Source organism: Talaromyces stipitatus, genomic scaffold (genome assembly GCF_000003125.1).
Source record: "Talaromyces stipitatus ATCC 10500 scf_1105507295555 genomic scaffold, whole genome shotgun sequence".
In the NCBI taxonomy this organism is placed as follows: Eukaryota; Fungi; Ascomycota; class Eurotiomycetes; order Eurotiales; family Trichocomaceae; genus Talaromyces; species Talaromyces stipitatus.
The window spans coordinates 3,216,954-3,230,657 of record NW_002990116.1 but is presented as its reverse complement, the minus strand read 5'-3'; the positions used below and the strand labels follow the sequence as shown (position 1 = coordinate 3,230,657).

The 13,704-nt window shown below is 45.7% G+C and overlaps 5 protein-coding genes across 6 annotated transcripts; 1 reads left to right on the top strand and 4 right to left on the bottom strand.

Moving 5' to 3' along the window:
- Nucleotides 1-1,859: 1,859 nt before the first annotated feature.
- TSTA_122860 (uncharacterized protein) lies at nucleotides 1,860-2,352 on the top strand (the record flags this gene model as incomplete). Its single annotated transcript, XM_002482504.1, has 2 exons — nucleotides 1,860-2,010; nucleotides 2,129-2,352. The coding sequence occupies 2 exons, from the start codon at nucleotides 1,860-1,862 to the stop codon at nucleotides 2,350-2,352; spliced, it is 375 nt and encodes a 124-aa protein (XP_002482549.1).
- Nucleotides 2,353-2,797: 445 nt separating this feature from the next.
- Nucleotides 2,798-5,246, bottom strand: TSTA_122850 (uncharacterized protein; the record flags this gene model as incomplete). The annotated part of the gene is made up of 3 exons (XM_002482503.1): nucleotides 2,798-4,965; nucleotides 5,033-5,068; nucleotides 5,128-5,246. 3 exons carry the CDS (start codon nucleotides 5,244-5,246, stop codon nucleotides 3,222-3,224), a joined length of 1,899 nt encoding a protein of 632 aa, XP_002482548.1. The 3' UTR covers nucleotides 2,798-3,221.
- Nucleotides 5,247-5,616: 370 nt separating this feature from the next.
- Nucleotides 5,617-8,832, bottom strand: TSTA_122840 (dynamin, putative). Of its 2 annotated transcripts, XM_002482502.1 has the most exons (4): nucleotides 6,641-8,832; nucleotides 6,152-6,575; nucleotides 5,866-6,044; nucleotides 5,617-5,785 (listed from the first exon to the last, which is right to left on the bottom strand). In XM_002482502.1, the coding sequence occupies exons 1-4, from the start codon at nucleotides 8,792-8,794 to the stop codon at nucleotides 5,729-5,731; spliced, it is 2,814 nt and encodes a 937-aa protein (XP_002482547.1). In that variant the 5' UTR covers nucleotides 8,795-8,832; the 3' UTR covers nucleotides 5,617-5,728. The 2 variants fall into 2 exon arrangements, with proteins under 2 accessions (XP_002482547.1, XP_002482546.1); XM_002482501.1 differs by lacking the exon at nucleotides 5,617-5,785 and having other exon boundaries at nucleotides 6,042-6,575.
- A 498-nt stretch (nucleotides 8,833-9,330) lies between these two features.
- TSTA_122830 (uncharacterized protein) lies at nucleotides 9,331-11,027 on the bottom strand (the record flags this gene model as incomplete). Its single annotated transcript, XM_002482500.1, has 2 exons — nucleotides 9,331-9,541; nucleotides 9,664-11,027. The coding sequence occupies 2 exons, from the start codon at nucleotides 11,025-11,027 to the stop codon at nucleotides 9,331-9,333; spliced, it is 1,575 nt and encodes a 524-aa protein (XP_002482545.1).
- A 414-nt stretch (nucleotides 11,028-11,441) lies between these two features.
- Nucleotides 11,442-12,876, bottom strand: TSTA_122820 (monooxygenase, putative; the record flags this gene model as incomplete). Its single annotated transcript, XM_002482499.1, has 4 exons — nucleotides 12,259-12,876; nucleotides 11,893-12,212; nucleotides 11,566-11,839; nucleotides 11,442-11,501 (listed from the first exon to the last, which is right to left on the bottom strand). Exons 1-4 carry the CDS (start codon nucleotides 12,856-12,858, stop codon nucleotides 11,442-11,444), a joined length of 1,254 nt encoding a protein of 417 aa, XP_002482544.1. The 5' UTR covers nucleotides 12,859-12,876.
- Between the last annotated feature and the right edge of the window lie 828 nt (nucleotides 12,877-13,704).

Genomic DNA, 13,704 nt, shown 5'->3' with positions numbered 1-13,704 from the left:
CAAAACGACGACTTCAACAAGTACCAAGACTAAGAATGCATCCAAACTCTACGTAGGTTATCTTATAACACCGAGGTCGGAGTCATACTTGAGTGAATATGAATGAGTGATGTCGTTTGGTATTAGATACTGCGTTCCTTAATGACTTTCTTCTTACTCCAGTCACTGCACATATTCTCAAAATCTTCGGTTTTATTTACACATCGAACAGACCTCGAGATCTGCCGCAATCTCTGAAAGGTAAGATCAATACCGGCATGATCTGATCCGTCAAAGAAAGCTTGTAGTTCGGAGTTTTCACCTCCAATGCCCGATTCAAGAAATTCAACAAATCTACAAGCTCGTTTGTCAAGTCAGTCTGGTTGATGCTCATGCTACCAGCCGACCTGGATGGAGACATGTATGAATCCAAAACAGTATTCATGCGTTTACCCAAGTACCCGCCTCTCGCTTTCTTTCGTCAATAATCGATGCTGCATCTACAGTATTTGAGGGATAAATAAGATAAAATATGGCGTCGATTCCTTGTTTGAGCTGTTGTTTGGAAGTAATTTCACCTCCTCCCCTAATCGAATATTGCGCTCTGGACGGGGAAATCGTGTCATGTTCTTGGAGTATCCGGGGTTGTATCACTTCAGTCACTTGCCGACTCTGGTTGATAGATTGAGTACTTTCTGGAACTCGTGAATAGTATCGAGCACTTTGTACCGCTCTAGTCCCGGTATCTTGGTCGAAAGAGCCAGGAAAACGAGTAGAGGTCAGATGTAACTCCAATTTTCAAACTTCTTCGACAAGTTCCATTATCCCGTCGGTTACCTGGACTCCTTGATTGCGTAATTTCTGAAGCATGTTTCTCTTCTTTCCACTGCTAGCCTCTAGACGATCCGTGGTAGACCTGTTCATTTCATCAATGCCAGAAAAGATGTTTTCGATGTGAGTAGAACTCACCAGATAAAAGAGTTTAGAACCATATTGATTGTGGTTGCATGATAGATTATTTTCTGCCGGTACATTATTACAGAACTCTCCTTAAAGTCCCAATGGACTTTGTTCCATGTACTTTAAGCTGTTGTTTCCAACGCTCTACTATACGCAGTCGGGCGCTTCCTTTGACGTTTGCACCAGGCGCGATTGACTGATCAACATCTTCTTGTACATTAGCCTCTCTATATTTCTTCGTTGCCTCGTCTAATTCATTCAAGGTAGATGCACATGAGCCAATCATCGAACGCGGACGTTGTCGACCCTCTCATTCCCGTTCGGTCTACTAGGTACTCTGGTCGAGATCCCATCCACGGTCTTTCCCAAATAATCCAAGGCACAGTGAAGGTCAAACAGTGCATATCCCAGTTGCTTCAGTTCTTTGGTGATAGGCTTCCTTGCTGTGATGACTGTGTAAAGTCGGTAAGCAAGCTGGCTTCTGAGCACGATATCGCCTACCGAGAATCCAAAACCCACAGACATTGCGAGGTTTCTTCAAGTTCCAGTTGCATAGGTATCGGAAATTGGTCCGTTCGCTGTATGTTAAGAGATATAGAATCGAAGTCTTGGCCTGATAGTAATCTTTTACCATTGGCAGAGCATAGATATTCCGCAAGTTCTCCTGGCGACTTTTCTATCGGGCTATAAATTGAAGCACGAGATGGTAGTCAGGTGTTCCACGCTGGGCAGCCTTGTGCTCTAGGCTGAAAGAATCAACTAAAATGTAGAGATACACGGCCAATAGGATGCACTTTGTGTACGAGGTTGTGAGGCGAGACTGACTGTGCCTTCCTTTCGTTGCGGTGAACAACATTTCCATCCTACTCCTTCTCGACTGCGAACTCGACGCTTTTTATTAATCACTGGGAGATTACAACATGAAGAACTGTCTTGGACGAGTTTTAGTGCTCATTAAGGGGTTGCAAAAAGTGCATTGTAGCTCTCCATCAGACGCTACCACGACGTATGGGGAGCGTATCGAATTACCTAGGAATGCACCTATCGCTGATCTGTGGGTGAAAATTGATTGTATGTTTTCCTTAATTTTAGGGACTAATAACTGTGGCTAACAGAAGGTACAGGCCTAGGATATCTGCGTCCTCCGTTCCTCAGTGACCGTAAAGAGCGCCAATGGGAAAAATACCAGACGAACCATGCTTTCATGAGTACAAGGAGGTTCAAGTCATTGCGGATGAGGCATCTATTGGTGCAAATTTTATCCATATCAATGAGCATCTGGTGGCATTCACGAATCGAGGAACCGATGTCACCTTTGGCTTAAAGAGTGGCCCTATATCATTGTCTGGCGAAGCCCAAGTCAGCACAAAGTTGGATGTTCTTGAGATCGATGATATCCTTACAATTAAATAATTAAATTTCACAGAACAGTGCGCATGCCTGATGATGGTAGATGCACCAATTTCCTATCTCATTACGCCATTTCCCATTATACAATGTGAGTGAGTATACGGACAGGCTCCCAATGAAATTTCCAAAAGTGGCGGCGGTATCTTCTTGCCCATGTGGTTGCATGAGGCACTCTGGATAAGTTTCCATGTCATGAACCGCAATTGTGCCTTGCTGATCTGTGTTGGGCGCGTTAATGCGGTAGCTGGCAATACCACGGACGACACCAAAGGAGTCACTCAGAGCACCAACCACACCCAAGATTATGTAGTTGTGCCAGCACTGCCATAGCTATATGGCATTCATGTCCAGGAAGGAGTCGTCCTTCAATTTGTGGCCATCCCCTGTAAGTCTCATCCCCGCTCTCAGTCCAAGTCAAGATACGACTTTGTGATTGCATGTGAGTTCGATCTTTATAATGTGGCAGGTAGTACTATTCTAATATCTCGTTTTCTTTCCACGCTTTATAGTATACGACCTTGCGATCACACCTTCTGCAATGCATGTATCAAAAAACTTGAAAAAGACGATGAATCGAGCAAGGACTGGCAGTGTCCAAAATGCCATAATGATGTTTCGCACGTTTCCCGTTTTGCAGCTCTAATGAATCTTCCAAGATTGAGGGTTAATGTTTTCGTACACGTGCTGAAGGTTGAAGATGGGCGTGTTGCATTTCGGTCTATACCGACTACGAAAATATGAGGGTATTGCTTGGTTCAGTCCGTTCATAAATGTTGGCAAAAACAGGTATCTAAGACTGATCGCATTGGCTCGTTTCTGTTCCCTCTCGCCAATCCGGTCATAGACAGAAGCACTGGGCCATCCCTACGTCCTCACCACCACGTCAAAACCATTTCTCTACCCATTCTATTCGATTCACGATCCTCCTTAGTCCAGATGACTATTTTGAGCTGCCGCTCCGTAAGAAGCAAAAATTGAGTGTCTACAACTCGATGTTGTTCACAGACCCATTTCCCTTTTTCCGAGCATTGACTTTTCTCAGTCGGGATCTTAGACCTGATCGTCTTCATCTCTTCGATATTGGGTGATATGGGTCCATTGATATGGTTCATGAATCCATCAGGTAATTCCGTTGTTCCCCGAAAGTTATTTTGGGTCAATGAATCCGGACATCCCCTGGATGGCAAGAATTGACGGCATGGAGATGTAGACCGATACGGAGAAGCGGTTGTTGGCGAAGCCGAATGTCGTCTGCGCCAGTCAACAGATCGTAGGCACCCTTCTTCCTCGACTTCAATAACCTCTTGCACTATCCTAACAGCCATCATACCCTCACAAATCCCCTCCCGCCGGGGACATTGACGCAGTAATTGCAGCGCTTGACGACGAAGTATAGGTTCCCGACAGCGTGTTGCAGCCAAGAAGAGAGGTTCGACGACAGTGCTTCCGAGAACAAAGATCGGGTGTTCAAGTTTCCGATTATTTGGTACGCCGGAAAGTGATGCACGACTGTCCTTTTGAAGGATCTTTTGGGCAAGATTCACTATTACCTGGTATGTTGGAAGCATTTCATCGTGCACATTGTCCTTCCCGTTGACCACTAAACTGGACAGTATGGCACGAGCATACTCTCGCCGAAGTCGAATGGCAACTAATGCATCCATGTCTGAGATGTTTGGCGTGATCGTAGATAATAATTGTCCAAACTGTCGATCCCAGATATCTGCCTGTTTGTTCAATAAGTCTATCTCTATATAAAGCTGGTCGAACGAGTATGCGTTGAAATCTAATCGGAAAAGCTCATTAAGGAATATTTCAAGGTCAAAATACGCCTCGAATACCGTCCGAAAGATCCGCCGACGAGATGATGGGGAAACTATAACCTCATCTATCCATTGTAGAAAAGATTCCTGGCCGGCGAGATAAGGTCGTATTTGCGTATCTAATTGTATAAATGTTAACAGGAGCATATCCACCGCATTTTTTTCTTTCGAGCTGATCAGGCGACTATTCAGACGCCAATGATGAATCATCCTCAACCCATTTTTGACATGCATAAACGCCTGCGACTGTCTCCCCTGAAGAGAGCTGAGGCCAGTGAAAAGTATACAGGTCGTTAAAATCGCCTGTTGGTCTTGAGCTGAAAGCTCTTTTTGCGATATAAGGGCGGACATGGATTTAATAGCCTTGTTAAATTCCTGAAGTCCGAACTCAATATGATCATTTTTCCCTGTGCGAGGTACATCTAACGGTGTCGTATCGCTCAAGTAACCGTGATGTATGCTACCAAAAGCCGTAATGGCATGAAACAGAGCCGGATATTGATGCGCAACCTGTAACGTCTCTGAGGCCCAGAATTCACTTCCGTAGAAAGATGAAAGTGCCGAAGAGGTCACTGATTGAAAGAAGTCAAAGTTTCGCTTTTGGAGCTCCCCGCCGTAGAATGGGAGCCATGATACAGAGTAGATTGGCGCTGCTGCAGGTACCAAAGCCCTAGAGCGGGTTGTCTTCTTCGCAACTGAAGTAGACGATCGAATTGAGCCAATAGGCTGAGTATCTACGGCACAATCCTCGTAGCCATCGCACTTGCGTCCAGTTGAAGTACATTTTTTGCAACTAACAGTGTAAGATTTTAGTACCTTTAGTCTAGATTAAACTCCGTATCTAGGAAAAAGGAACTCACCTCGGCTTGATCTCATCGCATTTAATTCGTCGAATCCTACAGCTTGCTCAGCTCTGGCTTCAACTCCATATCTCTTTGCGGTACTTTATACTTACTTGCAGGTCAGACACCCAGTCCGGGCTTTGGGTGCCCATCGACGTAGCCGGCGCACATTGGTTGTGTCTTTCTCGGTGACCACGGCATTTGGCAAATCCTTAGGCCTTGTCATGGACATGTATGTACATAGACCACCAGTGGCCGTGTCGGTACGCGGTGGGCCTGTCCGCTAGTGAAGAAGAGCGGTCGTGAATCTTGAGAATAAATGCTCAAAAAATCCTTAACAAGTTACGATATCCACTGCAAGAATAGAACGAAGCTATTGCAAAGCGTTAGCCTAGAATACTTCATACGATGACCATTCAAAAGCGCGGGATGATCTAGGGATCTAGACTGGGAGAGGCTGAGTTGAATGATGACAAATCGATGTGGATAAGATGGATTGGCCAGTCCGTAAGGTAGCTCCGATTAGGCATCGATTCTTGAGCTATTTCCTAAAGGGGATTTTACTAGTTCAATTTGCCCTAAGCCCTAAACCCTAACACGCTGGAGACAACTACTCAGCTGCATTATTGAAGACTTTTAAGGAAGAGACAGGTATCTAGGGTACACACTCTGAAATTACATTTGTACACGGGTTCTGGTACCTTCTCCTTTTACTTAGCATGAATTATCTTCAGTGAGTGGAAGGGTGTAGTAATCCTTGAGCCTCAACTCCTAAAGTATGATACGTGTCAGGTCGCTGTCACTCCATCCACAATAGAATAAACGGGCACGTGTAAAGAGAAGGCGCTCACCTCGGCAGAGTAGTTGCAATCGATCTTGAACATACCAATATATTGAAATCCGCAAGATATGTGCTTGAAAACATCATGTGCAGCGCTATCTGTCCATCCGGCATAGCCATCGCTGCCTTTAGGTAGTTTAGAAAAGACTCGGAGACTGGTGGGAATATCCTTGAAATAGGAGAAATCAACTGTTTATTGTACGCAGGTTGTCAGATTTTCCCATTGTATCACCACATCCAAAAATGATCCAACCGGAGAACATTCTATGGTACATGAAAAAGCTGTATTGCTTTACCTTTCTTGGGAGCATTTGGCTGTGCAGGCGCAGCTTGAAATAGAGTCGATGGCTGAGGAGGAGGAGTTGAGCCCACTGGTTTTGGCCCTAGTTGAGACCCCGAAGAATCACTAAACGGGGTTGGGTTCTTTCCAAACGCTGGACTGCCATTAGAACTCTGGTTTGCCCTTCCCTCAGGACTTCCAAAGCCTTGGGATGAACTGAATGGACCTGAGATTGGTGTCGCAAAGAAAGACGAGCTCGACGTCTTCGTGGGAAACAGAGAGGGTGCAGGCGTAGTTTGAGGTGTAGTCGGAGTTGGTGTAGAGAAAAGAGAGGAACCCAATGTATTCGCCGCAGCTTGGCCCCCAGTTCCAAAGACACCCGACTGACCCCAAGGAGTCTGGCGCGGTTGCTGAGATTTTGCGGGATTAATTACTTCCGACTATAGACAATCGATGTCAGTATCCATCTAATTGAAAGGAACAAGGTGGTTTTCAAACGAAGTACCTTCATAGGGGTCGTAGCAGTAGGTTCTGAAACCTTCACACCCGCAACCCCATTCGTGATCGAAGCTAGCACAGACTCAGTCTTTTGTGCTTCATTTCGTGCATCGTCATTGAGTCGGTTCGATGCCAACTTCCTCGCTTGCCGACGACAGATCGCGAAACTCTTCTCAAGGGATGATTGCTTCTCCAGAGTCTGACTGCGCAATTCACGAACTTCTTGTGATTCAAACACGATATTTTCAATCACCTCGTCCTCCATTTGAGAAACACATAGCAGACCTTCAAGAGCGGACATCAGACAATTCTCAACAGCAAGACTTGAGACATTATCCACGAAGACGTCGAGAGCGACAGTATAGTAGGCCTGCATTAGGTGCAGCAGCTCTCGACACGCGTGTGTATCAGCATCATCAGCATCAGGTTTTGGAGAAAAAGATTCTGTCACAGCAGGAGGATTTTCGGCTTGTTGAGATCGTCGATTCTGGAGCTCCTTCACAAATCGAGGGTTGAGAGTTGCCGGGTATCCGCGAGCATAAGGGGAGTGTAACTCGGTGACCTTTTCTTTGAGATTTTCCAGAATGGCGTCCATGGCTGGATCAATGACTTCATCCAGCAGCGCTTCCCTCACGCTTTCATCAGCCACATAAGCCAGGACATCGTCCAGGAACTGCTTCACGATATCCCAAACACTTTCAACAAATTCAATGGCAAACGGCTTCCAATTTGTCGATTGGCGAATGAATAGTTCACCAACCAGCAAGGGTGAGAAAGTGCCTGGAAGTTCCCTACCTTTGGAGTCATTGAGATGATCTCGAATCTCTCGGAGGAAGCTTTGTTCATTCACGACCACCTGGTAAGCCTTGTACTCTGGATGTATCACTGGGTTCGAACCTTGAGGAACAATAACATAGGAGTGGCCGTATTGATACATTTTGTCAAGAAAGCCCTGTTCCGCCTTTCTCACGTTCGCGCGCAAACGTGTTTTCTGTGTCTCAGGACCTCCCAGAATTCCTGTGTTTCCAGATCGAAAGAAAGGATCTTGATAGAATCCGTTGACACCCGCTCGGACCATATCGTTGAATCGGTTAGCCATATCTGATAGGTAATTCCGTCGGCTATTAGGAGTATCGCGAGGAGAACCGAGTCGATCCATTGTCGTTTTGCAAGCTGTTAGTTCGAGTTCGATTTCTTTGAGAAGACTAGGAAGTTCTTTCTGGATCTGTTGGTACAAGACATGGCTGAGTCTGGTGCGCAATGCTTCCACGCCGCGTTTGTGGCTTGGTAAGTTTTTCCAGATCGTCGACAAAAAGAACTCTTTCTCCACGGCGTCTCTGTCAAAAGTAGAGTCTTTGCGTTCGTTGAAGTCACCATTGCGTAGAACGTGCCAATCAAGCTTGAAATAAGTCTCTTTGTTGCTGGCTAGGGCGAAGAAATTTGACTCGTTTGGACTGTCTCTGATCAGCGAGTCTGGCTTGGTGATGATTCCAATTGTCCTGTTGCCCTGAGGATCAGCTGCTTTGGCCATTTCCAGCACAACTTGATTTGAAGTATCATTTTTTGCTGTGACGATAGCAAGCACAATACTTCGTTCTTGAGACATGTATTTCTTCACCAGTTCTCTAGGGATTCGAACATCATCTTCAGTCTGCTCCTTGTTGGGATGATGTATGAGACCTGGGAGATCGACCAAAGTCAAATGAGGCAACTTGGGACCAGATACTTCCAGCTGCAAGACATCTCGTGAAAAGCTACTACCTCCAGTCAAACCCATAAATGACTTGGCTTCTGAGATGAGATTAGGAATCTCTGCATGGTTGATGGAACTCTTTTGAAACTGAAATAGTTTTTCTTTGTGTGAACGGGACGCATCTTGGGGAGCGATGAGCTTTACTGTAGCCAGATTGTTGGTTGCACGACGCAAAATGACCTCTGTAGTGAATCGAGTACATAAGCCATCATTGACAGGAAAATGAACACCAGAGATTGCTTCCAGGACAGAACTTTTGCCAGAGCTCTGGTCTCCACAGACGATGAGCTGAGGCAGCGACACGTAACGATTCACGCCATGGCTACGAAGTTCATCGACTGTGTCGAGGAGGGCAGCTTGGTCTTTGGACTGAAGGGATTGTAAGGGCTCAATTTTCAATCCATCCATTTTGATGGATTTGATGAATGTGGTTTCCCTGATTTGTATACAGAAGAGGAAGAGAAGGAAAAAAGGAAAGGGGGGAAATAATAAATAAATTTGAGCGATTGGTGCTTGCAGGGGCCTCTTATCGCTAAGACTTACAGCGCCGCACTAAGGCGTCAGTTGGGCGGCATTCTCTCTGGTTGGCCTCCATTGACAGGGACTATGCCTAAACCTCATTTTAGATTGTATCACAACCTTGCTTGATAACCACCAGTTGGCGCTTACTGCTAACTAGTTGCAAGCTACTGCATAACTACTACGTACTACTATTGTTAGAAAAAAAGCAAAGTGAACTTGTATTGACGCAACTACAAATGTGACGCGGACTATTCCCCCAAGCAGTTCAGTTCAGAAATGACTGACCCCTCTCAAAAATCACTGTCCAGACACGCAAAACGCAATAATACATCGGGTTGTTGATACCACATTAGAAATAACGCTTCATACGCTTGGTTTTATGGCACCAATTTAGCCAAGCTGTTACCGTCCTCTGGTTTGCGTCACTCGATGTAATCAAAATCCCAAACCCCCTTTCGCGCGTCGCGGGACCAATTCCAGCATGGTCCCATGAACAAGTTGATCATTCCTCTCATGTTGAGTGGTTCATGCTCAGGGCAGCCGTCTTGGAGATAGAACTCGCCGAATGTGATTTGCTCGAGTCGGGGGCACGCAGCTTGGAGTCTGTCGCGGAGGCGGTTGGTATAAGCATAGCTGAGGGAGCAATAACGTTAGCATTTAGACGCTCATTAATAGGATTATGAAGAGCTTGAGTATCTACAAACTACAGGAAGACCGAAAGAAAATCCAAAGACGTGTGAAAGAGGGTTACTCACCGAGCGTCGTGATCCACCTTTAGCACCTCACAGTCGGTAACGAGATCTCCAATCAACGCCCGCAGGTTCACCAACTCCTTCAACTTTGGAAACACTGGTTCTCCATTCTGGGACATAAGAATACTTTCGGAGAGATCGATGTGATATCCCAGGCAGAGATATTCCAGCTGACGCCAAAGGAACGCCGCCGATTTGAGTACATGGTTGCTGGTCAACTCCTTCCAATCAAATAGTAAGCAGGCATGACGCAGCCTTGGAAGCGACGATGCCAATTGGTCAAAATCGTTGTCGTCAAATGGTCCCTTGACTGTAATAGGGACGTATTGAGTAATGCCACCCCAGCTATATTCATCTTCATTAACACGTTCTCGGTCCCTACAGGAAACCTCAAGCATTTCCAACTTTTTAAGACTGGTTAACGACATAATTTGGTCGCGCTTGAGTTCATACGAATCGGTAAACATGATTCTTAGGGATCGCAGTCGTGTCATTTGGCGGAAAGATGAAAGAACATTCACTTCTGGTCCAATTTTACCATCAATCTGAATGTGTAATCCTCGCAAGTCCGTGAAATTGAGCAAGTAGGGTATGTCCTCTAGCTTGACGCATACGCTCAATTCGCGTAAGGTACAGAATGGGGGATAGGCGTAAATATTATGCCATTCCTTCAGTGGACACTCAAGACGGAGACGTCGCAGGGGTCGCAGCAGAAGATTGCGCACTTCTGGCCATGATAGTAAGTTTGCCAAGTCATCCTCGATGTCATCGTGAGGATGGGCAGTGTAGCCACCTCGACGGAAGACAGAAACTGACTTGAGAGAGTCGAAAGCTTGAAGCCAGTCTTTAAAGCCTTTGGCATCCAGAGTAAAGTCTTCATCCTTGAATGGACGCTTGATGTTCAGCTCTGTAAGATCTGGGCATGTTTCTTTCAATGCTGAAAGTAGATCAGATGTCCAACGCACACAACATAGCTCAACTGAGGTAACAGATGGTTGTAGATAGGGGATTATGTAGTCGACATCAAAGCCTTCCAACAAAGAACCAGGCATGAATGAAATCTTTCGCAGGTTTGGAAGAGGTGGTTTAGCCCATTTTATAATTATATCAGGATGGAAACGGTTGTCAGTCAGGCCAAGAATCAAGGTTCGAACATGTTTGAGATACTTTTCAGAATTTGGTGAGTCACGTAAATGCCAGATAGCACGCAGTTTGATATCCTTGTAGAGAAGTCTGACGATGAGAGTAAACCAGACAAAGTTGACTGTCAGGCAGTGTAGCAAGTGACGCTTGGTGCCATCTTCCTGAAGCAGACCAAGAATAATCAGCTTCAGCTCAAGAGGCAGTCGTGAAAAAGGGTCAGCCATCGTGCACACTATCTAGCTTGACGATATTGTGGCGACTAAGTGAATAGAAAAGGGGTAAGTGTAGGTAATATGTACGCAAATAAAGGAAAGATGCACAAAAGGATAAAAAGACAAGGGATGAAAGATGATCTGATGTTTACCTTTGCGACAAGAGGAGAAAGAGGTATAAGAGAGAAGATGTTTTTTTATGTTTACAGAATAAATAATAAATTAACCCGGGCGAACGCGTTGGGTTCCTCAGGCAGGAACCAGGCTGCTCACGTGCCTCACTTTTTCTTTCTACCATTTACTTCCGTTCAGAGCCTGCTATACAGGATGAATTAGACAACAAGAGCAGCTAATAGGTATGCAATACATCGTAATACCATATGGCTCAAATCGGTCTCGGAATAGATATGTGTACAGGAAGGATCATCAGCTTGATACATCTTTCTTATAGTACTGGGTGAAGTCATGTCGAAGAATATTCAGGCCCTAGAATCAATTGAGATGATGTCAGCACAATGCAGGTAATGCAGACGAATCAGGGCAAACCTACTAAGGTAAGTTCCTTTGCCAATTCCTTATCCGTCTCAGCTCTATTAAGTAATTTGAAGAACTCGTCATTCTCCTTTGCTTTATCAGGATCCTGACCCCAGAGCCGGCGGAAGTTCTCTCTCGACAGGGGGTTAATAACTTCGCGGTATATCTTTCGACGGATTTCGGCATATCGATCGAGGATACCATCATCAGCGAGGCCTTGATGTATTCCATACAGGCAGTCAAACAGACTTCCCAAATCTGCAATACCTCCCGTCAAACCAAGGCCACCGCTTGAAATTATGTCAGTGAAGATCCCCGCAGTCTCAGGGGCAATGATGCTTACAATGGGTTGCAAACATGTGCAGCATCGGCCATCAACACAAATTTCCCCTTGCGGAATGAAGGTGCACATCGTTGCTGCAACTTGTATGGGTTGATATTGGTGATGGTATATTCGGAAGGCTCAGGGTTTCCTGGCAATATCTCTCTATAGCGGTTTGGCTGTCGCCTCTTATATTCCTCTGGTGTCAATCCAGGCACCTCGCTATATGACACTCGATACAAATGATCGTCTCGTCCAATCTTTGCAACCATGTGCCAATTTTTGGGATCCACGATATAATTCGTGTCCCAATATCCATACTTGGTAAAGTCATGTATGACCTGTCCTTTATCAGCATAACCTTTCGGATGTGGAAAGTAAACTCACATTAGTAGCAATAATCGCTGCGTTCAACGTCTCCCCCTCGAAGCTATTCGGTCCAAACAACAGCTTTCGAATCGTACTATTTGCGCCGTCGGCTCCCACAACATAATCGCCCTCAAACTTGACCGGCCCAGACGCAGTCTCGGCATTCACCCAAGCTTTTCCGTTCTCCTCGCCGATTTCGGTAACACGATGTCCCCAATAGATCTTTGCTAGTGGTTGCCGTTGAAGGTGGGCGTACAACAGCTTGCCTAGTCGATCCAGGGGTAACACAACCATCCGCTCAGGGTCATCAGGAACAACGTCAAATCTCATTCCGGCAATAATTTCCCCGTTGGCTTTGCGCCAACATGCCGATGTTGGTTTGAAACCGCTTTCAATCACATCGTCAATGACACCCGCACGACGAAGCTCGTATACGGCGGGAGAGGCATAATGGGCGGCTCGGGGTTGTTCGTCCAATCTTTCGGTGGCTTCAAGTAGTTCCACGTTGATTCCATGTTTTGCTAATAGGATCGATAGCAAAAGTCCGGACGGTCCAGCGCCGACTACTATGATCTTGGAGAGGTTTCCGGCAACACTGGCGTTCGTTTGAGTCGTCATTGTCTGTTGTTAAGGATAGTATTCCCTTTGGCTGGAAGAACTCTTGAGCTTTCCACGCAAGGTGATGGTTTCTTTTGGAGATAAGTGCATTTTATGAATTCCTTCCCCGCACGATGGGCCCGGGGCCAGCTCTGCATGTGTCTGGATACAGCGTTCCTGGTTAACTAGCATTGTGGGGTCCCCTATATCCGGGGAAGTCTTGTACCAGAATTCGTTACTCCCACATGTATGCGGGGCTAGCACTTGTCCTATATCAAGAAACCTGACAAATGTGCTTTGCGATGCATACTACATGTCGTTTGCACCTAGGATAATTTACTTACCTTCTGCACATCTTCCTTCCTTGCAGCAGAGATAGTCAGTATACTCCAATACCGATATCCCCTATAGACGTAAAGAATCAGAATTAAAGTGCTCAGGTAGATGATATCAATTTCCGGTGGCCTCCACAAGGTCTCAGAGTATAACCGGAATTACCCCTGATAGTACTTCAGAAGCCGTTGAGCTATCCACAAATAGGGCTACTGTTATGATCCTCGCGATCACAGTTGACATCTTTGATGATGATTATGAATTGCTAGGCACCATCTGTACCACTTAATTGTGACATATCTGTTGAGAAAAAGATTATACCGTTTTACCAAAAGGACAAACCCCCCTTAAGGACCTCGGGGCCCTTTTTGGAAGTGATATATGAACGGTTCCAGGCTCATATACATGTATGTTTCCAAAAGTGTCTTTTAATGAAAGCCATCTGCATAACGTTCGCTTCTATGAAATGTTACCAATCAACGGGAGGAGGGTTGCGTAGGGTGCCTCAATGTTTGCGAGTGGTATAACATTTCG

What these genes read in the sequence shown, in the direction of transcription:
- TSTA_122840 (XM_002482502.1), bottom strand. Translation starts at nt 8,794, where the DNA reads ATGGATGGATTGAAAATTGAGCCCTTACAATCCCTTCAGTCCAAAGAC. An exon ending in GCCAAATGCTCCCAAGAAAG is followed by an intron (nt 6,045 to 6,151) that starts GTAAAGCAATAC and finishes TACAATAAACAG; the next exon opens with TTGATTTCTCCTATTTCAAG. An exon ending in ATTGCAACTACTCTGCCGAG is followed by an intron (nt 5,786 to 5,865) that starts GTGAGCGCCTTC and finishes ATCATACTTTAG; the next exon opens with GAGTTGAGGCTCAAGGATTA.